This window comes from Pseudorca crassidens, chromosome 12, assembly GCF_039906515.1.
Source record: "Pseudorca crassidens isolate mPseCra1 chromosome 12, mPseCra1.hap1, whole genome shotgun sequence".
NCBI lineage: Eukaryota > Metazoa > Chordata > Mammalia > Artiodactyla > Delphinidae > Pseudorca > Pseudorca crassidens.
Genome location: NC_090307.1, coordinates 20166147 through 20190572, shown reverse-complemented (window position 1 = coordinate 20190572; position 24426 = coordinate 20166147). Strand labels below are relative to the sequence as shown.

Genomic DNA, 24426 nt, shown 5'->3' with positions numbered 1-24426 from the left:
GACTGGTGACTAGCTCTTCCTTGACCTAGCTGGTTAAATCTTGCTTCTGCCAGGTGCGGGTGGAAGCTCACTCTGCCACTGAATCCCACTAACACTACCCCAGCAGGGATATCAAAGCACCATACCTGCCTCTGCTGGATGGAAGGTGGAAGATGAGCTCCCTGCTCAACCCTGCCGACACCACAGGCTGGGGCTGTCCAGGCACCACCGCCTGCTTCTGCGCCGCAGAGATGAGGTGGGGTGGAAGATTCGCTCTGCTTTGCCCACACGGTGGGGTAGGTGCAGCTTTTCGGTTGATGTTTGGCTGGTGTTCTGCGGGGCCACCCTTTTGTTTGCGGGCACTCCTATGGCGAGGAGGAGAAGGCTTTTTCCTAAAGCCTCCCCCCTCTCTTTTTTCTTCTTTCCTGTCAGCAGTTCCAGGTTGGAGGCTTCGGCAGCGCCCTGTCTGGAATATATGGATGGCAATAAGGAAACCCAGAGAACTCGCGGCTAAAACATTCCTCAAGTCTCCAGGTCCTTGGCCAGTTCACCTTCTTCTTGCCACCTATGCTGGAGTCTTCCTATGCTTGTCTGTTGTGGTAAGTGCAGGTCTTCTAGTTTTACGAGGAAGGACTTGGGAGGAACGGGCTACTACATTCTGGCCAGACCAAAAATTGACTCATGATTCAGCTGCAGATTCCAGATATCAGTTGTCAAACATTCTAGTGGAATTCTTTTCAATTTTTATGTTCATGCTTCCTACAGTTATCAATTTAAGCAGTAAGTGAAAGAAAAACAATTTAAAATATATTTTAATCTTTAATTAATGCTGACCTCTGCCTGTATATGCTTTCTTATTGATGTTTTCTTGCCGGGCATTTTCCAGGGGAAAAAAGCAAAAGATAAAAGTGCATTAAGATCACTTGTTGTTTAACATTATTCTTACATGAGATTAAAAACTATATTTAATGCTTCTCTTGTACAACTATGAGCTCTTATTTTCACAAAGTACCTTCAGTAGTTTGTTCAAGAATACAGTTTAGAATAGTGTAACAGTATTTATGCATATTGACTTAGAAGTAAAAGGCAGTTAACTGCCACGCATGATTTTAAATGGCCTCATTTCTTCTTTCGGAATGACGAATGCCCATCATGATGACATCCACGTCCTGATAGAATTTTGTGTCTTTACTCCATCCTTTACATTGAGGAGGAAGCTTACTAAATTGGAAGGCATGGTTGCTTCAATTATTGATGGGGCCAATTTTCCTCTCATTTCTGTCTGGACAAACATCACTAGTTTGGAATATGCTGGGTTCCTGTAAACAAAGGAAGAGTTAAAAAATATAAAGAATTTTTAAGTTTATCTATGGAGTGTACAAGTTGACAAGGAGCAGGAAGCTTGTCTTATTCGCCAGTGATTGCCCACATAGCGCTTATGACAGTGTAAACAGCTACTGAAGGAAGGAAGGACAAAATGTAGAGTGAGTTGCACACTCATAAATAAACTATTTTACATAAAAATATTAAGTAGTCAGACTATATCTTAAAGTCTTCAGTTTTAGTTATCATTTCCTTTTTGTCATTTTATTGACTTTTTAAAATTATAAAAGTAATATATGCTTATGAAAATTTAAACTGTAGAGCATTTTCACAATTCCCCCTCACTCTGTTCATCAGATAATCACTATTTATAACTTTGACTGTATCTTTTCAGGTTATTGTCTATGGATATACAAAGATAGCATGTATGTACATATATGTATATGTACCCCACATATATGCACATGTACATTCTTAGTTTTACAAAAATGAGACATATTTATTTTTCTGGAACTAGTTTCATTTTCCTCTTAGTATGATATCATGCACCTCTTTCTGTGTCAATCTATATAGATCAGCTTAATTGTTTTTCATGATTGCACATGGTATTTCATACTCTATTAACCAGTCCTCTATTGACCGTCATGGGGTTGTTTCTCACTTTTTGCCACTGTAAATAAAGCTGCAATAGGGCTTCCCTGGTGGCGCAGTGGTTGGGAATCCGCCTGCCGATGCAGGGGACACGGGTTCGTGCCCCAGTCCGGGAGGATCCCGCATGCCGCGGTGCGGCTGGGCCCGTGAGCCATGGCCGCTGAGCCTGCGCGTCCGGAGCCTGTGCTCCGCAACGGGAGAGGCCGCAACAGTGAGAGCCCCGTGTACCGCAAAAAAAATATAAATAAATAAATAAATAAAGCTGCAATAAAGCATCTTGTAATGTATCCATTTGCACTGCTATAAATACTTGCATTGAGTTTCTAGGTCAAAGTTTTTGTGCATTTAACATTTTGAAATGTTATCTCCAAACTGCCTTCCAAGAAGACTGTAGTATTTTACATTCTAACCCAGTGATCTTCAAACTAGAGTATATGAAGACTTGCCAAGGGGTATGAGAGACTGAATAACATTTAAGGGAATAAATTTTCAGATCTCTAACTTCCATGTAACTTTTCCTTAAACTGATCTGAGAATACGTCTCTGATGGAGATGCTGGCTTTTCTCTTGCCACCAGCCTGTTCACACCACCCTTCTATTGCTTTACAGAACCAAGGGATGCCTGTCATTCCCCACTGAATAATACTGAATGGTACCAAGGTGCTTTACTCCAGCATATAAAAATCTTTGAGATGCTAAAGGGAAAATTCAATCTATTGGAAGTGAATTGAGAAAGTGAATGACAGATGACTGGGTAATAAAACCTTACCAAGTCATGTCAATTCTTTGCTTTCAATAAAATGTAAGGATCTAATTGAGTTGTCACCTGATAGGTCGTTAAAAACGACCTATTACATAGGTCGTTAAAAAGTGACCTATTACATAGGTCACTATGTAATTCACAGCACATAACTCAGAAGAATTTCAAGGGATTGAATGACAGTGCTAGGGTTGCACTCTCTCCATTTTAACTCACTCATTTATGTGAACAAAGTTTCCTATGCTTATTTTATAAAAATGCAAAGTAGAAGTAGACTTGATAGTCTCATTCTATTAGATGGGACATCTAGATCAGCATTTTTGTCCCATGTTTTTTACAGTTAAATTAGTGTAATTGATAGAAGCATGGACTCTGAAGCCAGTCTGCATAGTTTGAAGCTGAGCTTTGCTATTACCTATGTGTAACCCTGAGAAAGTTACTTAATCTCTCTGGGCTTCCATTTTCTTTTCTGCAAAATGGGGACAGTAATACAACCGACTTCATGAGGTAATTGTGAGGATCAAATAATTGACTTATTTGGTATATGTAAATTGTTTGTAACAGTGTCTGGCACATAGTAAGTGCTAAGTTTTGCTAATAATATGTGTTTCCAATAACAATTTGCTTTTTTTTTTTTTGCGGTACACGGGCCTCTCACTGTTGTGGCCTCTCCTGTTGCGGAGCACAGGCTCCAGACGCACAGGCTCAGCGGCCATGGCTCACGGGCCGCTCTGCGGCATGTGGGATCTTCCCGGACCGGGGCACAAACCCGTGTCCCCTGCATCGGCAGGCGGACTCTCAACCACTGCACCACCAGGGAAGCCCAACAATTTGCTTTTATATTGAACAACTATGTAATATATTTTTATTTTTATCAATGTGTAGTAATAACAATTTAAACCAGTACACATATATATTTTTTAACATTTAGATACTTGGGGTCATAGAAAATAAAACAAATTTTAAAAATTAGGTACTTACTTTTGCTGAGGTATGATTGAAAATAGATAGATAGTGATTAATAAAAGAACCCGAAGCATAAGATATATTCTATTAGGATAAAATTATGCAAGGGAAAAAGAGTAAAAATATGGGATCAAGGAGAAAAGAAAAGAAATGACACAAACTTTCTGTTAAAGGTTATATGTATTTTGAAATTGATAATGTAATGGTGGGTTTCAAGTTTTTATGGTATTTAGATTCCATTGGATGCACTTAGAAGGGTGATATAAACATTTTTTTTAAATGTCAGGATTTAGAGTATGCTGGACATTGCACCCTCTTAATATAATGCTATGAAAATTTTTAATATTAACTTAAAAATGTGCAAGGCAGTATACAGTTTTACAAAATTCTCTTGGGGGGTTTGAAGACCACTGCTCCAACAAACCGTGAGTGTCTATATTCTTACACCCTCTCTATGCAGAGTTTAGACTATTTTTACATTGTGTCAAATGGCTGGACTCACTAGCAGTTTGTATAGTCTTAAATCTCTATTTGAGTTTACTAGGGCTTTACACACTTAACCAAGCCTTTCCAACATTTACTGTAGAGTACCTTTACTACAGATACTATGTTTTATAAGTTTACTATAGGACTTGGGCTGCATGGAAAGAGAAGGTACAAAATTACTTTTTTGTCAGTACCCTTCTCCAGCAGGATGCTAGAGAGTTTCCACCCTAGGTGGGATATCTAAATCAGAGCTTTTATCCTATGCTTTTTGCAGTGGAAAGGGAACGGTGACAAGGTGCAAGAAGGGGACTTTGCCTGTGAAGCACACTTTAGGTTGTGTAGCTTCCCAACAAGAGTCCCCACCAGCAGCTGATGTACCTAGCTGATTTGGAGTAATAATCCTTCCCTGTTTTGTTCTTTCCTGCTGTGGAGAATAAAGTCCTGGCCATAGACACAAAACTGATGGATGGGCAGAAAGGCCATATCGTCATCAACATCATCATCTGCATCAATGATCCTGTCCATTAATGTAAATATTTGTGAATATCTTTTAGTTCTCTAATTCAGTAGAGAAAATATTAAGGAGTACGGGTCTAAATGTAATTTTATTTTGACTTCCTTCACAAAAATATTTTTCTCATATTGAGTGGTTTATATCTGACCACTATAAAGTTTTACACCTGTTTCTATGTGTCGATATCTTTTATTTAATATAAAATCATTTACCAAAAATTAAAATGTAACGAATTTGTAGAATGATATACATTGAATTAATATATAGGCATTTAAAGACTATGTGTATTGGATGTTACCATCTTATCCCTAGGCTGGCCACCTGTGGGCAGTGACTCTAATTTCTCCAGCTCTTCCCTTTCTGAATTTACCTACTGGATGTGTCATTCTGCAGGTATCTGTTCTCAGTAGGTAGTCCATTGGAAAGAATTTATTCAAGGTAAAGCATTCATTGCTGATAAACGTAACTGCATTATAATTCTAGAGAATTTATTTTTAATTTGCAAAAATTCCCTAATAATTCACAGAAGTGACTCTAATGGAGAAACATAAAACATCAGGTTAAGGTTAATAGGAGGGGGTGAGGATGTTTGTATATATGTGACTAGTGCCAGAAACCTCAAATCATACTTTATAGGGAATTATCCATTCTGATTATACTTAAGACAAAAATACTTAAAAAATTATTTTAAAAATTGTATTTAGGGGCAATTTTTTTCCCAACAGAATATACCAGAACATATTTCTGGTGAGTTAGTTAACAAATTACAAATTGAACTAAAAAACTGTTAAAAAATAAATATATGGAAATAACACTTACTCTTGCAGAGGTGAACACATATAGCCACAAGCGTGATTACAACCACGGATATAATTTGAAGATGGAGGATATGCTGGAAAATCCACACTAGTAGCTAAGTGATTAAAAAGAATTAAAATGAAACTTATTCCACAAAGATGAAAAATTCTGTTTCCAGTAGCATATCTTAAAAAGTGTATGACATAGCACTTGATTTAACTTAGTTATTATCAGCAGTGACATTAGTTTTATACATATGTATGTATGTTTGCACATTTGAATGTGTACACAGGCCAAAAATGAAAGAATATCAGTATGATCACTATTGTCCTCTCACACTTTTTCATGTAGAACTTCGAAAGATGCTGTTATCTTTCACGTACAGGAAAAACTGTTAAAAGTATTGTTCAATTACTTTCTGAGATTTGAAGCAGAAATCACAAAGAAAGAGACTATTCTATTAGGATAGTGGGTTTATAGATGTTTTGGTTTATAAATTTTTAAAATAAAATATTTGATGTAGTTATTTGGTCTGTCAATAGAAGTAGTTTAAATGCCCCTTTCTGCCAATTCCCTGTAGCTAACTTCAATATATAATTAAAAATCAGCAGATTTTGTTTTAGGAATTATGCAGCATAACTGCATATTGTATGTGAAGTTAGAAGGCAGGTGATCTGATCATGATTATGTTTATGATAATTATATATACTCTTCCAAATATATTTGTTTACTCTGTGCAACTGTTTATTCTGTGCAACAGAATATATTTGTTTATTCTGTGCAACTGAATCCTGCTTTTGTCAGAGAATTTTCCTATATGATTTTAACATAAGCAATCACTTCTGTAGAAATATAATGTTAAGCACTAGCTTAGGACTAGCTTAGGAGACAAATGTGGTGGAATCAATTTCCCATTTTCATGACCTGTTTCATCATCTTAACAGAGCCAATTATGTTGGCAAAATGGTACTGCCAGAAGTGATATTAACATATTTTTTCACTGTTTAAAATATGGAGATTATATTTGTCTTTATTTTTTAAAATTTTGTTATATTCCACAAACAAGTATGGGTCTTTTGTGAGGCACATAGTATGGTAGTTAGTACAGATTTTGGAAAATCAGAAAGACTTGAGCCACTTATTAGCTATGTAACTTGATTTCTGTGAACTTCGGTTTCCTCATTGGTGAGAAAATGCATGCAAAATATTTAGCTCAAAGCAAGATACACAGTAAGCTAGACAACAACAGAAACATTAAGAAGAAAACTATCAGTAATCATCAAAAACTCATTCAAAGAAAATCACTTAAAGCAAATTCAGTAGTGATCACTGAATGACTGATTATAACTATTTATTGATTTTATCTTCCATACTTATTTTTTACCTTCCCTCTGACCACTAAAAATGAGATACAAATTGAATGCTTTCAAAATATAGATAATAACAGATCTATGATTCAAATGGACAGTATTTTGTGTTATAGGCAGTGAATAAATTTTTATGTGCCCTCATTTAAAAATGAGACGACTAAATGACAACTGTATGAAACTATACGAGACGAATATGTGAAAGTGATGAACAGCAGTCCCCAGTGGTATGGGCAAGAGAGCTAACTGTGCACATGAGTGCTATCAGCAGAGCAATGACTCAGTCCTGGACTCAGAAACTTAAGAGTCCTACAGATATATCAAAGTAACTGCAACCTTGTTCAAAAATAATAATTAACAACACTTAACTGTCCCTCCCCAAATAGTTTACAGTAGGGGAAACTATTCACATAGGAATAGTGAGATTAAATTGAATTACAGGGAAAAAAAGGACTCTAGGTCATTGTCCTACCAAAGTCCCTTCACCATGATTTATCTTGAGTTCTTGGAGTCCAAAGATCTTTGGGGTGTGAACTGGTATGTTTTAAGTGAATAACGCAAATTAGGAAGTGGTTATGTATTTGTATTTTACAGAGTGACACATTTTTTTTGGCGGGGGGTGAATAAGGGTATATCAAAACCTCCAGTTTTTAAAAGAAATATAAGCACATTTATGAAAACACCTATCTATTGAAATTTTCTTCATGAGCTTTTTCAGTTTCTAGATATACCCATTCTATGTAATTTAAATACAAAAGTATATATCCAAAGATCAATTTTGTTTCTTAGTAGTTTTATAATGTATGCTGTGATGTTTTAGCCTGTAAGTATCTATCTACACTGAGCGCTGCAGGGTATATGCTGCAAAAAGGCCAGGAGATGCCATAATCATTGACTATGATATAAATGGCACCTCTAGAATTAGGTAAAACTTCAGGCTTATCTATATTAACATGCATTTATTGGCCTCACTAAGTAAATACAAAAATAATTAATTGAAAATATTGTTTCTTTCAAACTGTGAGTTAAAAGTAAAAAAATTTATTAATGACTCACAGTAATTCCAAAGTGTGGGCAAAATGTTTCAACTTACAACTGATAATATCGATATTCCCTTCGCAGTGCTTCAAATACACTAAGTCGATAAAGTCTCGGGGGGATATTGAGCCCATGGCAAAACTTTGTGTGATGGTAGGACATATGAATGTGTCCTGAAACAAACTGCATAAGGCTGGACTGTATTTGGAAAAAGCAGGGCTTTGAGGTTTTAAGAATTTATCACCGAGTCAACTTGCATTTTCAGTGTTAAAGAAACATTAGATGTATAATTATAAGTGCAAGGCAACAAAAGCAAAAATAAACGAGTGGGACTACATCAAACTAAAATGCTTCTGCACAGAAAAGGAAACTATCAACAAAATGAAAAGGTGACCTACAGAATGGGAGAAAATATTTGCAAATCATATATCTAACACGAGTTAATATAATCATAAGTGTGACAGAATCAGAAAGGAATCTTGATATTATTTAACCTTTGAATTTTTTGATGAAGAAATTGAAGCCTAACATTAAATTACATGTAGAACTAGAGATATGTATAGAACTAGAACCTGGATTTCCAGTACAATATTGTGTCTACTACCCCACACTGACTAGGTAATATATTCTGAAAAATATATTGACTTAGCAGCTTGTGGTGTAAGGCCTAAAATTAAAGGCCAATATATGCACTGCTTTGACATCTGGTAAAACTGGGAGGGTGGTGAATGGCCTAACTGCAAGTTCCTCTCCCCACTCTGTTCCCACAGATAAGAACCCTTAGTCCAACAACCCTCCTTATCAGCAGGATCAGACACAATGCCTACTTATACCTGAGTAGTGCGTTTCAGTTCCCTGCTACCCTGCAGAATTATTCCAACAACCAATCAGATCCTCCTGCAGGAATCAGGGGTCACCTCAACCTCTTGATACTACAAAGCCTGCCTTGCACAACCCCTAGTTATTCACTCTGTTCCTGAGTGCAGCTCCCACATCACACTGCATGACATGGTGCATCCTTGAGAGTTTAGCTAAGCTACTCCATGTACTGCTGCCTCAGTATCCGTTTTGTTTGTCCGAGCAGCCTGCAGGGGCCTTAAACTAACACTAGTCCTCTCATGTAAGGACACCGCCAGATAACAGCCCTCAGAGTCACAAGCAAATGTAAGTTCCTGATATGACTTCCCCAACAGCGCTTCTGATCAACTGTCTCTCCCACTTCCCAGGGCCTTCCCCTTGTGAGCACCTTAGGTAAGATGCCCCCTGTGGAGCTTACCAAAACCCTGCTCTTTTTGGTTCCAATTGATCAATCTGGCCTTAGCCCAGGAACCCCAAAGCACTCCACCCACAGACACTAATAAAGGCATGTGCCTCAGGTCCTGCCTCTCTCTGTCTGCAGCCTGCCTTGACCTCCCCACATGGGGCCCTTAGGCGTGCTGTACACTTCCTCCTCGACCTGTGAGTAATAAACTTCTCTATTTCAATTTCTCTTGTGGTCATTTGTTGAACCTGGCTCACTATTGGCACCCTGTGCTCCACTAACAAATGTTAATTTAACAAAGTCTTAACAGTCCTTCCTGGGCTGTGATTAAGGATTAACAAAGTGCTGTGGATCTCATTTGTCTAGTGCTGGTGTCATGTGTTTGACCACCACCATAACCCTAGAGCAGGAATCCCTTCCTCACCAATGGGGTGAATGAGTCAATTAAAATGCACCCCTGGAAGTGAATGCTACAAACATTCACTGCAAGGCAGACTAATTCTTCTCACAGTATAATGTGATTCAGAGATACTGTGGTATACTGGAAAAGGCATCAAATTTGGAATGAGGAGATCAGGTATAAGTCCTGGTTATACCATACATTGGCTGTGGTGACCTTGGGCAAATCACAAAATTCCTCTATGTTTTCAAGTTTTTTGATGCCAAACCTAGTATACTTTCCATTATTACAGCTGACTTGCAGCAACAGCAGAAATATCTGAAATGCTAATGAAACTGTATAATTAGTATCATACAATCATGAATGAAACAGTCCAATTGTTTGGATTTTCATTTGTGATGGGCCATGTTCAAATCCCAAGAAGGTCACGGACAGGCGTTCTTTGTGGGTAAGAACTTCAAGGCCTCTCTACAAGATGAAACTGCTTTACCTTTCTGGGCTTTTCTACAATCTCACCCCCATCCCAGATTTCAAAATCAGTTTAATAAAAGGCGGTAAAGTTAACCTACAGAGTTCTAAATACCTGATAAGGTGATGGCAGATATGTGGGCCATTTGTTTTGATGAGTGAAATGCGGCTTGGAGACTCTAAGAACCAAAGACTCAGTGATGTGGAATTTTACCAATGCAACTGTTTAAGTTTGCATTACTCCAACAGTCACATTTACCAGCTCCTTCTAATAAAGTTATTATTAGCCAAACAGTAGGACTCAATTTTTAAAAGCCGCTTATGAGGTATAATTTACATACCGTGAAGTCTATCAGTCTTAATAAGTGTCAGACCTATACTGTGCTGTACCAGAGTTCAGAATCCCTCACCCCACTCCTGTCTTCTTCCTGTTCCTCCTTCTTTCTACCAGCTAACAGTCTTTCTCATTTCATTCATGGTTTTCTCCTCCTGAGCTTTCACTCTACCCTCACCTCACCCTGATCTTCTCTCCCCTTTTAAGCCCTATTTGCCTCTTGCATTCTGTCTTTCTTTCTCTCACCTCTATGACTTTAGATTTCTAGTCCATTACCTACATTTTTCTTTTCTGTTTTTATTCTCCCTCTTCATTTCTGAGATAATGTATTTGAAAGTGTTTCTAAAACCACAATGTTATTTCACACTTACTCTTTAAAAAAGTCACATGCTTTTTGTTCTTAAGTCCTTACAGTAAGTGTCTACGATGTTCCTGTTATCTAGTGTATTATGACTAAGATAAATCTACTGACTTCCCATCAACAAGGCAAGCTTAATCTTTTTGTTCCACCTAATGGAGGAGGTGAATCCATGAGTTCAGTCCCCTCAGTAACCGAAGGCACACATCTGCAGGAGAGCTGACCACGTTCAGAATGTGGTATTCATTTAAAACAGAATAAAGGTAATTGGAATTGAACTCTTGACTAATAAAGAAGGAAGTTTTAAGCTTTTTATAAAAATTTCAACTTGGTTTGAACCTATAAAATACAAAGTGTCCACATAATACAGATTTAATAAACTCAAATCACTAAGATAGCAAACTAAAAGTGTACTCATACAGTGAAAGTCCGATATTAAACAGTAAATTACCGAATCAATTTTTTGTACCATGCTGTACATTTTCAATGATTTGTCCCATGTGACCCTGTTTTCAGGTTTGTAGAGGAAATCAGATAGTTTAGATGTTGATTCTGGAATTATTCCTTCAACACGATATCTATAGTTAACAAAATAAAGAAAATTCAAAATTTAATAAGTTTAGTCTAAGTTGAAAATATAATGCTATCACAGTATAAAGCACACTAATTTAGCAAATAATGTAAAGAAAACTTGAAGGTAATATCAGCAATTTAAAATACTAATATTCAGGCTTCCCTGGTGGTGCAATGGTTGAGAGTCTGCCTGCCAATGCAGGGGACACGGGTTCGTGCCCCGGTCCGGGAAGATCCCACATGCCGCGGAGCGGCTGGGCCCGTGAGCCATGGCCGCTGAGCCTGCGCGTCCAGAGCCTGTGCTCCGCAACGGGAGAGGCCACAACAGTGAGAGGCCCGCGTACCGCAAAAAAAAAAAAAAAAAAAAAAAAAAAAAAATATTCAATTGGAAGTCGCCAGTTTATAAAAATATGCACTGTAATAATTAATATAAATTATTTTTCTACATTTTTCTACAAATTTTGTTTATAATGTTTCTATAGTTGTCTTTTTAAAGGGGCTACTTTCATTTAGAATTTTTCTAAACTCTTTCTCATAAACATTTACCTACTGTATTTATCATAAGCCAACAGTAATTGATGAGAAGTTTGTGTGGTTGTGCAATATATTGTGGCCTTAATTCTTAGTTGAAGGATGTAATATGGTCTAAAGCAGTAGTCAGCAAACTTTTCAGTAAAGGGCCAGATGGTAAATAATTTAGGCTTTGCAAGCTTCATGTTCTATGTTGCAACTATTCAACTTTGCTAGTGTATCAGTGAAGCAGCCATAGACAATATATTATAGTCACTCTTATGTTACAATTAAACTCCATTTATAGACATTGACTTCTGAATTTCATTTATTTTTCACATGTCAAGATTTGGAGAAGAAACTAACCTTTATGTTAATCCATCAATAGAATTGGGTTGGGCTATCACAACCAATGAAGTTAGGACAATGTGAGAAAACTGGATTAAAACCCACAATTTAGCAGTAGGTTGTTAAATGAAAATGAAATCTGAATAATATTGGCCATACTTTCTCTCTCTGTTAATCATTCTTTCTAAACTAAGGCGATAGGTTTAGGTAAAATCAAAATTTTAAACCTCTAAAAAGTTAAAATTTTTGGAGGAAGTGAGGTAAAAACTAAATGCTATTATTACAGAAAATAGTTGTTATATTTATGAAGAGTTCTTCCTCTGAACCTTGTTTTTATGATTTGGTAAACAAGTAAATCATTAGACTATTTTTTTGTATGTTAGTCTCTCTTTAAAAGCTCAACTGGTCCCTAGTTTTCTCTGTGAGATATCCTAAAATTTTCTTAGTATGTAAGGTTTCCTTCCTTCAGATCTACAAAGTTTTTAAGAGCTTATTATTAAACTCTATAGAAGACAGTGACAAAACAACCTGAATAATTATCAGGTCCTTTGAAAAAGAAGGCAGATATAAAACAGTTAAAATTTAAGCACAAAACTATTGTTAAGGGGTTTGTATATACCTCCCTAGATTGCTTTTTTTTATTAATCTGTTCTCTAATTATATTGTAAATTTTGAGGATAAAGAGTTTTTGACCTTTTTGTATTTCTAACTAACATCGAATTAGGTATCTTTTATTAAGCACTTACTATATATTTACTGATAATGACTACCCTTAATCTTTTAATAGCATTCTTTTATTGACTGAGTGATCAAACATTTACTATTTATTATGTTGACGCTTGACCAACATGAAAGTTAGCAGTACTGAGCCTCATGCAGTCAAAAATCCGTGTATAACTTTAGAGTCGGATCTATGTATCTGTGGTTCCTCCATATCCACAGTTCCACATCCAAAGATTCAATCAACTGCAGACCCTGCGGTACTGTAATATGTATTTATCAAGAAAAAATCCACGAAGCTAAAACCCGTGTTGTTTAAGGGTTAACTATATATATACTTCAGCCTAGCAGAGAGTCAGACATATAATCAAAAAATTATTATATGGTTTGATAAGTGTTGAAGAGACAGAAAGCAAAAAAAAAAAAAAAAAAAATCAAGGTAAGAAGGGGAATAATGTGCTGAAGCTCTTTTTGGAAGGTTTGCCCAAACCCTTTCATAGTTATTCACGATAAAATTAGGGATGGGCAATATTGAAATGGAGGACATTTAGGCATCAGCTGCTTTGTTTCTTCTATTTCGGAGAGGAAGTTTCGATTTTTAACTTTAAGTAACAGTACACACATTACATATAATTTACAAAAGCATTTCGCTTTTTTCTTTCAAAACTTTGTTTTAAAATTTTATGCATATGGATAGCTATCCTTCTTGTATAATATTTTAAATGCTTAGTATAGAAGTTCTCTATATTTTTAATTAAAATCCTTTATTAATTATGTATATTGCAAATATTATATCTCTGGCTACAGCCTACTTTTTCACTTATTTCTTTTGGTACAGAAGTGTTTCACTTTACCATAGTCAAATTGACCAATATTTTCCATTATGGTTTGTGCTTTTTTATGTCTTCTACAAGATATCCTTCCCTACTTCAAGATCATTAAGCTACTTTCATACATTTTCTTCTACAATTTTATAGTTTGTATTCATATTAGGACTTTAATCTACCTGGAATGGATATTTGTGTATAGTGTGAGGTCAGCATCTAATTTTACTTTTTACATATAAATAATCACTTATGTTAGCACAACTGATTATAAATAGTTCATCATTTTCCATGTTTTTGTAATGCCTTATCTGTTACATATCAAGTTTCCACACATGTGTAGGGCCTGATCACACCCATATATTATTGCAGAGCCTCCCTGACATTTGAAAGAAGCTCCCTAAAAGAGACAGGAACATATTAAAAACTCTCTTGATAGAAGTTGGCTTGTAATAATTCTAATAATACTTTACACCTGTATCTGCATAGTTCTTTACACTGAGATACTTAATATTTGATTTTGCTGATGTTTCATAGTTGCTACTACACACAGGCAATAAAGTTAAAATGTTAGGAGAGTAGCATATAGAGTCAGCCCACCTGTTTTCAAATTCTAGCTCTTACCAGTTATCTGACCTTAGGCAGGTTACTTATTCGAAGTCTTGGGTTTCTCATATGTAGAGAGAGTAATATTTACCTCATAGGGCTGTCATGAGGACTGAATAAATTAATATATTTACAGGATAGTACATGGCATGTATTAACTGTTCAATACATGTTAGCCATTATTATTTCACATATATTGAGTCTTTTATGATAGTCATCCCACTCTGCCTTGTATTATAGGTATTTATGTACTTTTGTCTCTTATAAAGACTAAAAACTCCTTGAGGAGCAAATCTGCTGGATAAAATCATGAAAAATTAACTTTAAGAGGTTTTTTTCTTGAGAATGTCAAGATTATAAGCTTTACAAGTATATGCATTTTGTTTTGCTCACCACTATACTACCAGCACCTAGAAAGTGATTAATGAATAACTGAATATAATGAATGAACAACATCATTTTAAATAAGTCTAGATACCTTGCTGAACCTTGCCAACTCCTGGTTTAGACTGTCTACTCAATGGCTAATTGTTCATTTTCCAGTCATTTGTAAAGGTGAGATAAGTTTGAGTTATTGGTATTATATGACTGCAAGGCAGAAATTATTTATTTTGCTTCCTATAAGATTATGAAATATAATTAAAGTTGTGTCTTGGGTAGAGGGTAGGTTACTAGTTAAAAAGTACCTTACCTTGGCCTTCCCTGGTGGCACAGTGGTTAAGAATCCGCCTGCCAATGCAGGGGACACAGGTTCAAGCCCGGGTCCTGGAAGATCCCACATGCCGTGGAGCAACTAAGCTCGTGCACCACAACTACTGAGCCTGTGCTCTAGAGCCCGCGAGCCACAACTACTGAGCCTGCATGCCACAACTACTGAAGTCCGTGCGCCTAGAGCCTGTGCTCCACAACAAGAGAAGCCACTGCAACGAGCAGCCCACGCACCTCAACAAAGAGTAGCCCCCGCTCGCCGCAACTAGAGAAAGCCCGTGGGCAGCAAAGAAGACCCAACGCAGCCAAAAATAAACAAACCAAATTTTAAAAAATGAATAAAATCTATATTTAAAAAAAAATACCTTATCTTAATTCACTAGTTAGAGGTGTATTGGAGTTACTGGCTTTTAAAAAATATGTAAATATAATGCCTCTTTGAAAACATGAAACATCTCTATGTCTTGAATAATTGAATCTATCATTGAATGAGCAATTCAGTATCTACTGTGTTCAAGACTCTTCAGAGATATCAATTTTGTCATATTTGAATCTAAGAACTATATTTTTATATCTATTGATCATTAAAATGATTGGTTCTTTGGATATTTTACTAAGATCTATAATAAAGCTTCATGCTCATTATGAATAAAGTGACCAAGTCAAATTAAAAATATTTTAATTATTCTCTCTTGTCTCTCACAGTTTCTGACAAGCTTTAGCTGGTATGTGGGATAATTGATACATGAAATTATGTTTCTTACAGATCATTATTTCATGAAGCAATGAACACCTTTTAGTAAATGTGCATTTGTTTCAACATGCTAATTTGAGCATGCATCTCTAAATCATTTTATAGCCTTTTATGGCTTCTGTGAATGAGTACTGCTGAACAGTAAACTAGGAGGATAAGGGAGGAGAAAAACAGTGGAAAGTGCCTGTTTTTACATACTGGAAATTTAAACCTGGGGAAGCACCTGTAAGATGATAGGCTTTTTAGTGATCTTATTTTTGGCATTTCCTATGTGATAATTAGAGTTGGGAGTGGGACTTCCAGAGTGGCTATGTGAGGAGCTAAGGAAACCCTCTTCTACAGTCATTGAACTGGTGAACATTACTTTTAAAAACTACTTAAATTCCCTAGAAATTGACCTAACAGCACACAGGAAATGAAGAAACATTTATTCAAGAAAATCTACTAAATCTAGGTAGGAAAAGTCAGAGTCTGTAGCATCTGAGCCACGACCTCCTTCCAGCCACCCCCCTCCCACTACGGTAGCTCTGCTCCAGCTGGGTGCAGACTAGAAGACAGGGGCTCCCTCTCCCCACGAGATCCAGGCTAGGGCTATGGTTTCATCCTGGGATCAGCAGGACACTGACATCTCTCATCACCGAAACTCTCAGCTCATGTTGTAGAAGCTCTATTCCCCGCATGCACTGCTCAGAAGACTAGGGTTTCCTGACACCCTGATCTCACTGGTAGGGTGAGGGCTTTGCCTAAGGAACAGTAGGCTGCGAATCCTGGGGCCTAAACTGCCCCTCACCCCTAGAATAACAGGAGCAAACTGAGAAAGTCATGGTACCATCCTTCCCCTATGCTACCCACTTGCTCATGGAGTAGAAGTGTTACTTGGCTTCAGTGTATTAGTGCATAGGTCCCTACTCAGAGCAATCAGAGTGAATGTTAGGCTGCCCTTAATCAGAGTAATGAGAGTAGATATACGAGGTTGCCCACTCAGGAGAAATCAGAGTGGGTGTACTAGGCTGCCCCTACTAAGGAACATTCAGAGTGACGTACCAGGCTGTCCCTAACCGAGAAGCAATGGGAGCTTTGTACTAGGCTGTCCTTACTCAGACAAATCACGCTGGATATGCTAGGCTGCCCCTACTTAGGAGCAATCAGTCCAATATGTGGCTTCACTGACTTGCAAGCATTCCCCAAGCCATACACAGATTAAGTAGCGAAGGGCTGAAGTCTTACTGGCTCAAGGGACTTAAGCATAATCTCTGAGTCATCACTGACTGAGCAATAAGCTATTCTGACCACTTTAAAATAAAATCATACTCATCGCTGGTGGTTTGGAAGAATGTGTGCACCCCAAGGCTATGTCCTCTGGGGAATGACTGGTGACACAACTTCCAAGCTACCGGCCCCCTGGCTACATGCAAGGCAAAACCATAAAACTCTCTGAACTGTGAAAACAGTTTCCAAGCCACACACAGAATTGACAGTAAAGGGTAAAAATCTTACTGGTTTTGGGTGCTAAGCACAACTTGTGACCAATAATGGCTTGTGTTAACCTAGGGATGACCTATAGGATGCCAGGCTGAAAGATAAAAACAAGGACAAAAATCAGGGCAGGTATATCTGAGGCTGCAGACTGGGGGGTGGGGGGGGGAACAGACTTCATGGAATTAGTCCAGACAAATCACTAAACAAATAAATGCCCAAGCAATAAGAAGCCCTGGGTGAGTGGGTGGGACCTGTATCCAGAGTTGCTATATTACCTAAAATGTTCAGTTTTCTTTTTTGTTAAGGATTAAAAAAAAAAAATTGATTGATTTTGGCCGAGCCATGCAGCATGCAGGATGTCAGTTCCCCGACCAGGGATCGAACCTGCGTCCTCGGCAGTGCAAGTGCAGAGTCCTAACCACTGGACCTCCAGGGAATTCCCTAAAATGTCCAGTTTTCAAGAAAACTGTGAGGCACGCCTGCAGAGAAACATGGAAAGTGTGATCTATACACAGGAAAAACAACAGGCAATAGAAAGTATTTGTGGGATATATGGGTTAAATTTAAAAATGAAATTATTTAGCTTAGTGTGTGACATACAGTAGATTAATAAGGGAATTAATAGGGAACATAGGGGAATGTGTCAGCTGAACTGTATTTCATCTCTTGAGGGTAGAAAGGAAAAAAATTCCAACCAAAGAACTGGCCCCCTTTTCATGCATATAGGCAAGTGCTCAAAGCTAACCACAAAAGGAGCTTTTTGGGTGGGAAATTAATAAGAAAAGGTGAAAGTGCTGAGAGAATATCTTCAGGTTTTGTTGCTGTTGTTCTGTAGTTATAATGGAAACAAATATGTTTAAATGCTTTCTATTTGGCAGCCAATATAACATAACTAAAGTCCATAAATTCATTCAGGAAATATTTATTAAGTGTTTATATGACAGACACTGTTCTGGTGTTAGGGATACTACGATGAACAAGAGTTTGTTTCTAGTCTGCTTCTTGTTCAAGTTCCTATTCTCAAGTTTATATTCTAATAAGAGAGACGTAATAAATAGGACAACAAATGAAGAATAAATTTCATCTAGTGATAGATGCTATGAAGAAGGTAACAGCAGAATAGGGTAGTAAACAGTGGTTTGGTGTATTTGAGAACTTTGACCAACTGGCCAGGAAGGTCACTCTGAAGAGAAGCAATGAAGCTGAGATCTTGAAAACAAAAATGACATCAGCCTTCATTTGGGTGAAGAGCACGCTAGGCAAGAAAAGAGCAACTACGAAGGCTCTGAGATGTGCACTCGTGCCAACAGTAGTCCTACGTGGCTGTAGCATAAGGAGAGCAAAGATGCAGTGGTAGGAGAGGTCAGGGAGGTAGGTGGGGGCCAGATAGTGCCTTGCAGAGCATAATATAGCCTTTAGAAGAGTTTAGGCAGGGGAGCAACACTGAATTATATTTCAAAAATCTACTTTAACCATTGTGTGAATAATAGGATGTAGTTGAGTAAAGGTATATATGAGGAATCCACTAGGAAGTTACTGAAATAATCCATGAGATGTGAGAGAATGATAGTAGGGAGATAATGAAAAATAAATCACTTCTCTCTGTACATACCTAGTCAATTAGAGCTTCTATTAGAATCCAAATCTGAGATGAGTGACCCATTATCTATCTAGGTCAATGTTTTGCAAGCATGTTCTTCGTTGAAAACATTTGGAAGAGTCTGAATTACAGTTTGACAGATGTCTTTACTTTAGGACTTCTCCGAACCTTAGAGAAGAGAAAATAGTCCAGAGTGTTTTGAAAAACTTGACAATGCAACCCATTTTTCCCACAGGGCATTTTGAAGGATAATTTCTCCCAGACACTAGCTTGGCAAACCATATTAGACCATGCTACATATCCCCAAAGTGTGCAATGTTTACACTTGGTTGTCCAGTCTAAATTAACATGCGTATGTTTCTTGCTTTGATTATTTATAACCCTATAAATAAAACTGTGAAGCTTGAAGTACTGGAAAATTTTAAGCTTCCCTAGCTTTTCCCCTTGATTTATTTGACGGCAATCTCACCTTCTTCTCATTCCAAGCTGGGGGAGGTAAACGTTTCGACTGAGGCAGGCCAACCTGATCAACATGTTCAGATTGATTTCCTTTGGAAGAACCTAAATATCTGCCCCAGCTGATTTAGAATAATATAGATATTTTGAAAAATATTAACTGCTCCAGTCACACTCTCCTTCTGTACATAAACATGCTAAACTTAGAAGGATCAGTGGGCCGTGCTTGACAAAAGAAGCATGCAAAATTGAGACGTGTGTATCTTCTAGCAGTCTTAATTTTGAAGCTGTGCTTGATATTTATTGGATGATAGTTCAACTGTAAAAAAGAATTAAAAGAGAGTTTGCCAAAATCATCGTGTGATAGGCAGCCTCTAAAATGGCCCCCAGTGATCTCCACTTCTTGGTATTGACACACTTATGTAATCCCCTTCCCCTGAGTCAGGGTTGCATCTAGTGATTCACTTCTAATAAACTGAATACTGCCAAAATGATGGGGGGGTGGCCCCTTCCAAGATTAGGTTACAGAAAGACCCTGGCTCCTATCTTGTTTGCTCTTTCTTTGGCTCTCTCCTAAATCCCTCCGAGGGAGGCAAACTGGCGTTTGTGAATAGCCCTATGGAGAGGCCCATACGTCAAGAACTGAGGAAGGCTTCCAGCCTAGAGCTGGCAAGTAGCTGAGGTCCCCAGTCTAACAAGCCCACGAAGAACTGACTGCCGGTGACTGTGTAAGTGAGCTTGGAAGCAGAGCTGCCTTCAGATGCGACCTAAGCCCCAGACCACACCGTGACTGCAGCCTTGTGAGAATCCTTGAGGCACAGGCACCAAGCTAAGCTACACCTGGATTCCTGATGACATAAACCATGAGACAGTGTCTGTTAAATCACTAAGATTTGGGATAAGATATTACTGTGTATTAATAAATAAACTAGTATGCAGTGCATATAAATTTCTCTTAAAGCAAGTGCAAAAAGTTTCAATTTTTTTTGTCTGCGTAGTATGGCATGTAAGAGTACAATATCGTTGATGAAAAATTTGAATAAAGCTTTAAAACAGCCTTATTGAGGCTATTTTTTGAATGGCTCTAGGCATTGTGTAGAGCACCTTGTATAAAAGTACCCAGCAAGTATTTGTAGAATAAATACCTTCCAAGGTTTCTTTGAGGCATAGGTTGCTGTCCACACTGGTCTGACCTGGAAGGCACCAAAAAACTACAACATCCAAAAGTTTATTCCCATAGTGTGCCTGGGCTTGACGTTACCCATTCCCTGCTCAATCTATTTTTTCAAGTGCCACCATTAGAATCATTAATTATTTAGATAACAAAGGTAGGGATTACCTTCCTGATAATTATTAAAATGAATAGGAGAAAGTATACCAGCTTTGTCCTACAGTAAAAAAATTGAAATGAAGCACAAGATAGATAATTATAGTCAGATGAAAAAAAGAGCAATAAGCACAAAACAGAGTAGTGAAAAGAAGGAGTGGACCCCTACCCCTCAAAAATAAACTAAATAATATTTGGTTTTCTCAATAGCATATGATGATCTGATGGCATTAATGTGATATCACGAGCAACAAAGGAACAACTCTTAAAAAGAAGGTTAAAGATGTCAGCACAATTTCCCTTAGAGTACTTGTATCTGAAATAACAGGATCCTCAAAAATAGCCTTAAAAGCAGCTTACAGAATAAATTATATATGTTAGCAAGACGAATATATTGGGAAAATAAACTTTATCTTTAAGTGGTTCATTTAATGGAAAGGTGAAGTTTTAAAAGACCATGAAATACTGTTAGAAAGAAAATATCAATCTAATTTTATAGTAATTATTTCTTGAAGTGGAAATTTCCCGTCTTAGTGAATTATTCACTAGAAGTGATTTTCTTTTCTGATTGTCTTCCGATTTGGAAATTAGATGGTACATATTGCTCATTTTATTAATTTTACATTTCAAACAAGTGACTTTATAATTAATTTCTACTTCCTGTTCACTATCAAATAACGTTTTATAGCTAATGAAGTAGCATTGAACTCTAGATACATCAATGTCATTGAATTCAAAACAATGATTGTAAATAGGAGATTGTACTTACAGATTTCCATGGAATTTCTTAGAAGCCTTGCTGGAAACAGTTATCTTTTTCTCAAAGGGGAATAAAAATCCACAAATAAATTAACTGTCAGATACAGAAAAAATGAAAAACAAAAAAATAAAGCAAAAGTAAAAGCTTTTTTTTGGTTTGTAGAAGAAAATATTTTTAAAAATGTCTTTGCAATGAATTGTTTCTCATTAAAAAACAAACTCTTGAAACATATTTAACTTCTCTTCTTACTGAAGTCTTAACCACTTTCCAGCCTGACGTATCTTGATAGTAACCTAAAATTTCTTGAGCAGTTTGTTGGGCAAGTGCCTTATAGTCCATCTACCTGCAAAGTTTTAAAAACAAATGACTGATGAGAATGTAATCATACAAAACTTTTTTAAATGCTGTGTTATATTTTAATACTATTTCTATGTCTGTCACATAGCAATGAACAATAACTACTTTTGGAATGCATGCATGCATGAATCTCTTCCTTTTTATTCATAGTCTTTCAAGTGAGAAAATGTGATATAGTAAAAAGAGCAGGCTTTGGCTTTGGAGTCAAAGAGACCTGGGTCAAATCCTGTCTCTGCCACAGACTAATTGTGAACCATGTTATTTCATATTTCTCTTTCCTCATTTTCTCAAGTTGTAAAGCTGGGACAATACCTAAACTGGTAGAACTGATATGAGGATTAAATGAAATAATGCACTTAAATGTCTTACCCCTTTGCCTGGCACATAATAGTTATTCAATAAATTGTTATTTCTAACAGCTAAATCATGCTTCCTTTCTCCTGTAAAGCAGCATAATCTGTTGATCATGTGTTACTGGGAATTCATCTTTTTAAAGTGAGTGGCAGTGGCACTAAATGATCTGACCCCTGCCTTCCTCTCCAAAGACAATTCCTACCTGTCTCCTTCTCTCCCACTTAGCTCCACTCATACTGACCTCCTGGCTGTTCCCCAAATACAACCAAGCAACTTCCTACCTCAGGGTCTTTGTACTTGCTGTTCCCTATGTTTTTAATGTTCTTCCCCAATATGTTCAGAGGACTGACTCCTCTTCACTGGTGTCTTTGCTTAAATGTTACCTCTTCAGAGAGGATCAAATTCACATCAGTTCAACTCAAACACATTTACTGAATCCTTGCTAAGGGTTAGATATTGTGGTAGATGTGGCAAAAAAGGTTGAGTAAGATGCTGTTTCTGCTTTGAATGAGCTCAGGAAGGTAGAGTCTCATTGGTCCTTTGGCCCATCACCCAGTTTTCAATTAAGGGAAGCTGGCTGGTGTGGTGGAAAGAATATGACAACACAGAGCTGGATTCAAATCTTGGTTTTGCCACTCACCACCACCAGCTTTATCATTCTGAGTAAACTGCTTAAACTTTGAACTTTAATTTTCACTTCTATAGATTGGGGATAGTAATACCTATCTCATGGGGTCATTGTAAGGATTAAGTGAGTTAATATACGTAGAAGTGATTGAAACAGTGTCAGGCCCCTTCTTGGTGATCAAAAAGTTAGTTTTTTTTCTTAAAATGGACACATTTAAATCTACCTTAAAAAAAACTCTCCTAAGACCTGCCTGAATAAACCTTCTTAAAGTTTAATTATCAGCACACGTCTTCCTTAGCTCTCACCTAAAGGCCTTCAGGTGGGATCATAAATCTATTTTCTCGTGTTTAGTTCTCCAGCAAGGCACAGCACGTAGTTGACATGTATATTTGAAAAGCATTAGTAAACCATTATAATTTCTCCTTCCTAGTAGACTCATGGTTACTTCACCTTTCCTAGTAGATCTAGTCCAGAATTTTAATAATTATTAGGACTCTTCTCCAAATCCTTGTGGAGATCTCCATAGCTTTCAACCTGTGAAGGAATGAAGTGGAAGTAGAATTATTTTGATCCATGAATTAGGTAAATATATTTGATAATTTCCTTAATATTTTCTCAGTGTCCTTTATTTATACTTTATGTACTCATTTGGAAACATTTGATATATCTTTCCTCAATGAAGGAAAAACGTAGTAAGAGATACATTAAAGATAATGTTAATGAAAAAGAACCTTTAAGAAATTATCTTTTAAAAGAATAGGTTAAAAAGATACTTATGTGGAATGTGGATAAAAATGTCGAAGTTTTTAAGGTCACGCCATTAACAATCCTGGCTGGTCCCTGACCTGGGCTTGTCCCAGCATATATAACACGGTTCTTTATTTCCTACCAGCAACATACTTGATACTGAAGGCTCAAGAAATTGCAGATTTTTGGAACAAACCACTAGCATGTAAACTTCCTGCAGGGACTTTGTCTTACTCATTTTCAAAACACTAGCACTACTTACTGCCAAAATAAACATGTGTTTAATTGAACCACTCAACTAAATTTTGTAGCTTCTGGACTTTTTCATTTGCTAAGAAAAAAAGGGAAGGTTAAGCTTACTGGGCTAGAGAGGGTGAAGAGAAGAAAAGAGCAAACAGCAAGACTACAGTTGTATTACCTGGTGATGTAACATCGGATGAGCTGGAACATATTCAGATGGAGTAATGGTCAAGGATATCTTCACCCATAGGGTCAGTGGAAAATAAACACAAACCAACACTGAGATGGCATCTTTTTCCGATACACCACTCGGTTGAAACTGGATTCTTCGCAACTCATATCCCGTCCCAGCCTTGTAGACAGGTTCACACATGTTGTTAAGTGGGTCTTTACATCTGTTTGTATAATCTCCCTGTTTCTGGGCTGCCTGACTGGGTTCCCAATCCGTGCTGGGTCACTGCCATTGTTCCCTGGGAATCAAGGTCCCCAAGGAGTTTGTTAAGTCCCATCCCTGGCCAAACTCCCTCCTCCAATCCCGCGTCTGCTTTGAGGGTGAGGGGCCGGTTGGAAACCCAGGAAGGCCGGGCTCAGGGATGGGAAGGGGAAGGCCCTGAAGAGGAGGGAAAAAAGTGGTTGGGGGATCTGCCCCCCCCGGCCGAGTCGGTGTCTTATCCGGGGAGGGGGTGCTCTGAAAGCGGAGAGGCCGAGCGTGTTGGAAGGACTGTGGCTGTA

At 37.4% G+C, this 24426-nt stretch overlaps 1 protein-coding gene and 1 non-coding gene across 2 annotated transcripts; both read right to left on the bottom strand.

The window, feature by feature from the left end:
• Positions 1 to 1098: 1098 nt before the first annotated feature.
• Positions 1099 to 24010, bottom strand: STARD6 (StAR related lipid transfer domain containing 6). Its single transcript, XM_067701458.1, is given in 9 exon segments — positions 1099 to 1165; positions 1167 to 1298; positions 5499 to 5592; positions 7938 to 8055; positions 11155 to 11281; positions 21378 to 21427; positions 21618 to 21711; positions 23158 to 23241; positions 23873 to 24010. Coding segments are annotated over 7 exon segments (678 nt in total). The 5' UTR covers positions 21708 to 21711; positions 23158 to 23241; positions 23873 to 24010.
• TRNAA-UGC (transfer RNA alanine (anticodon UGC)) lies at positions 17589 to 17661 on the bottom strand. Its single transcript has one exon. It is a non-coding gene; the product is annotated as a tRNA-Ala (tRNA).
• Positions 24011 to 24426: the final 416 nt, after the last annotated feature.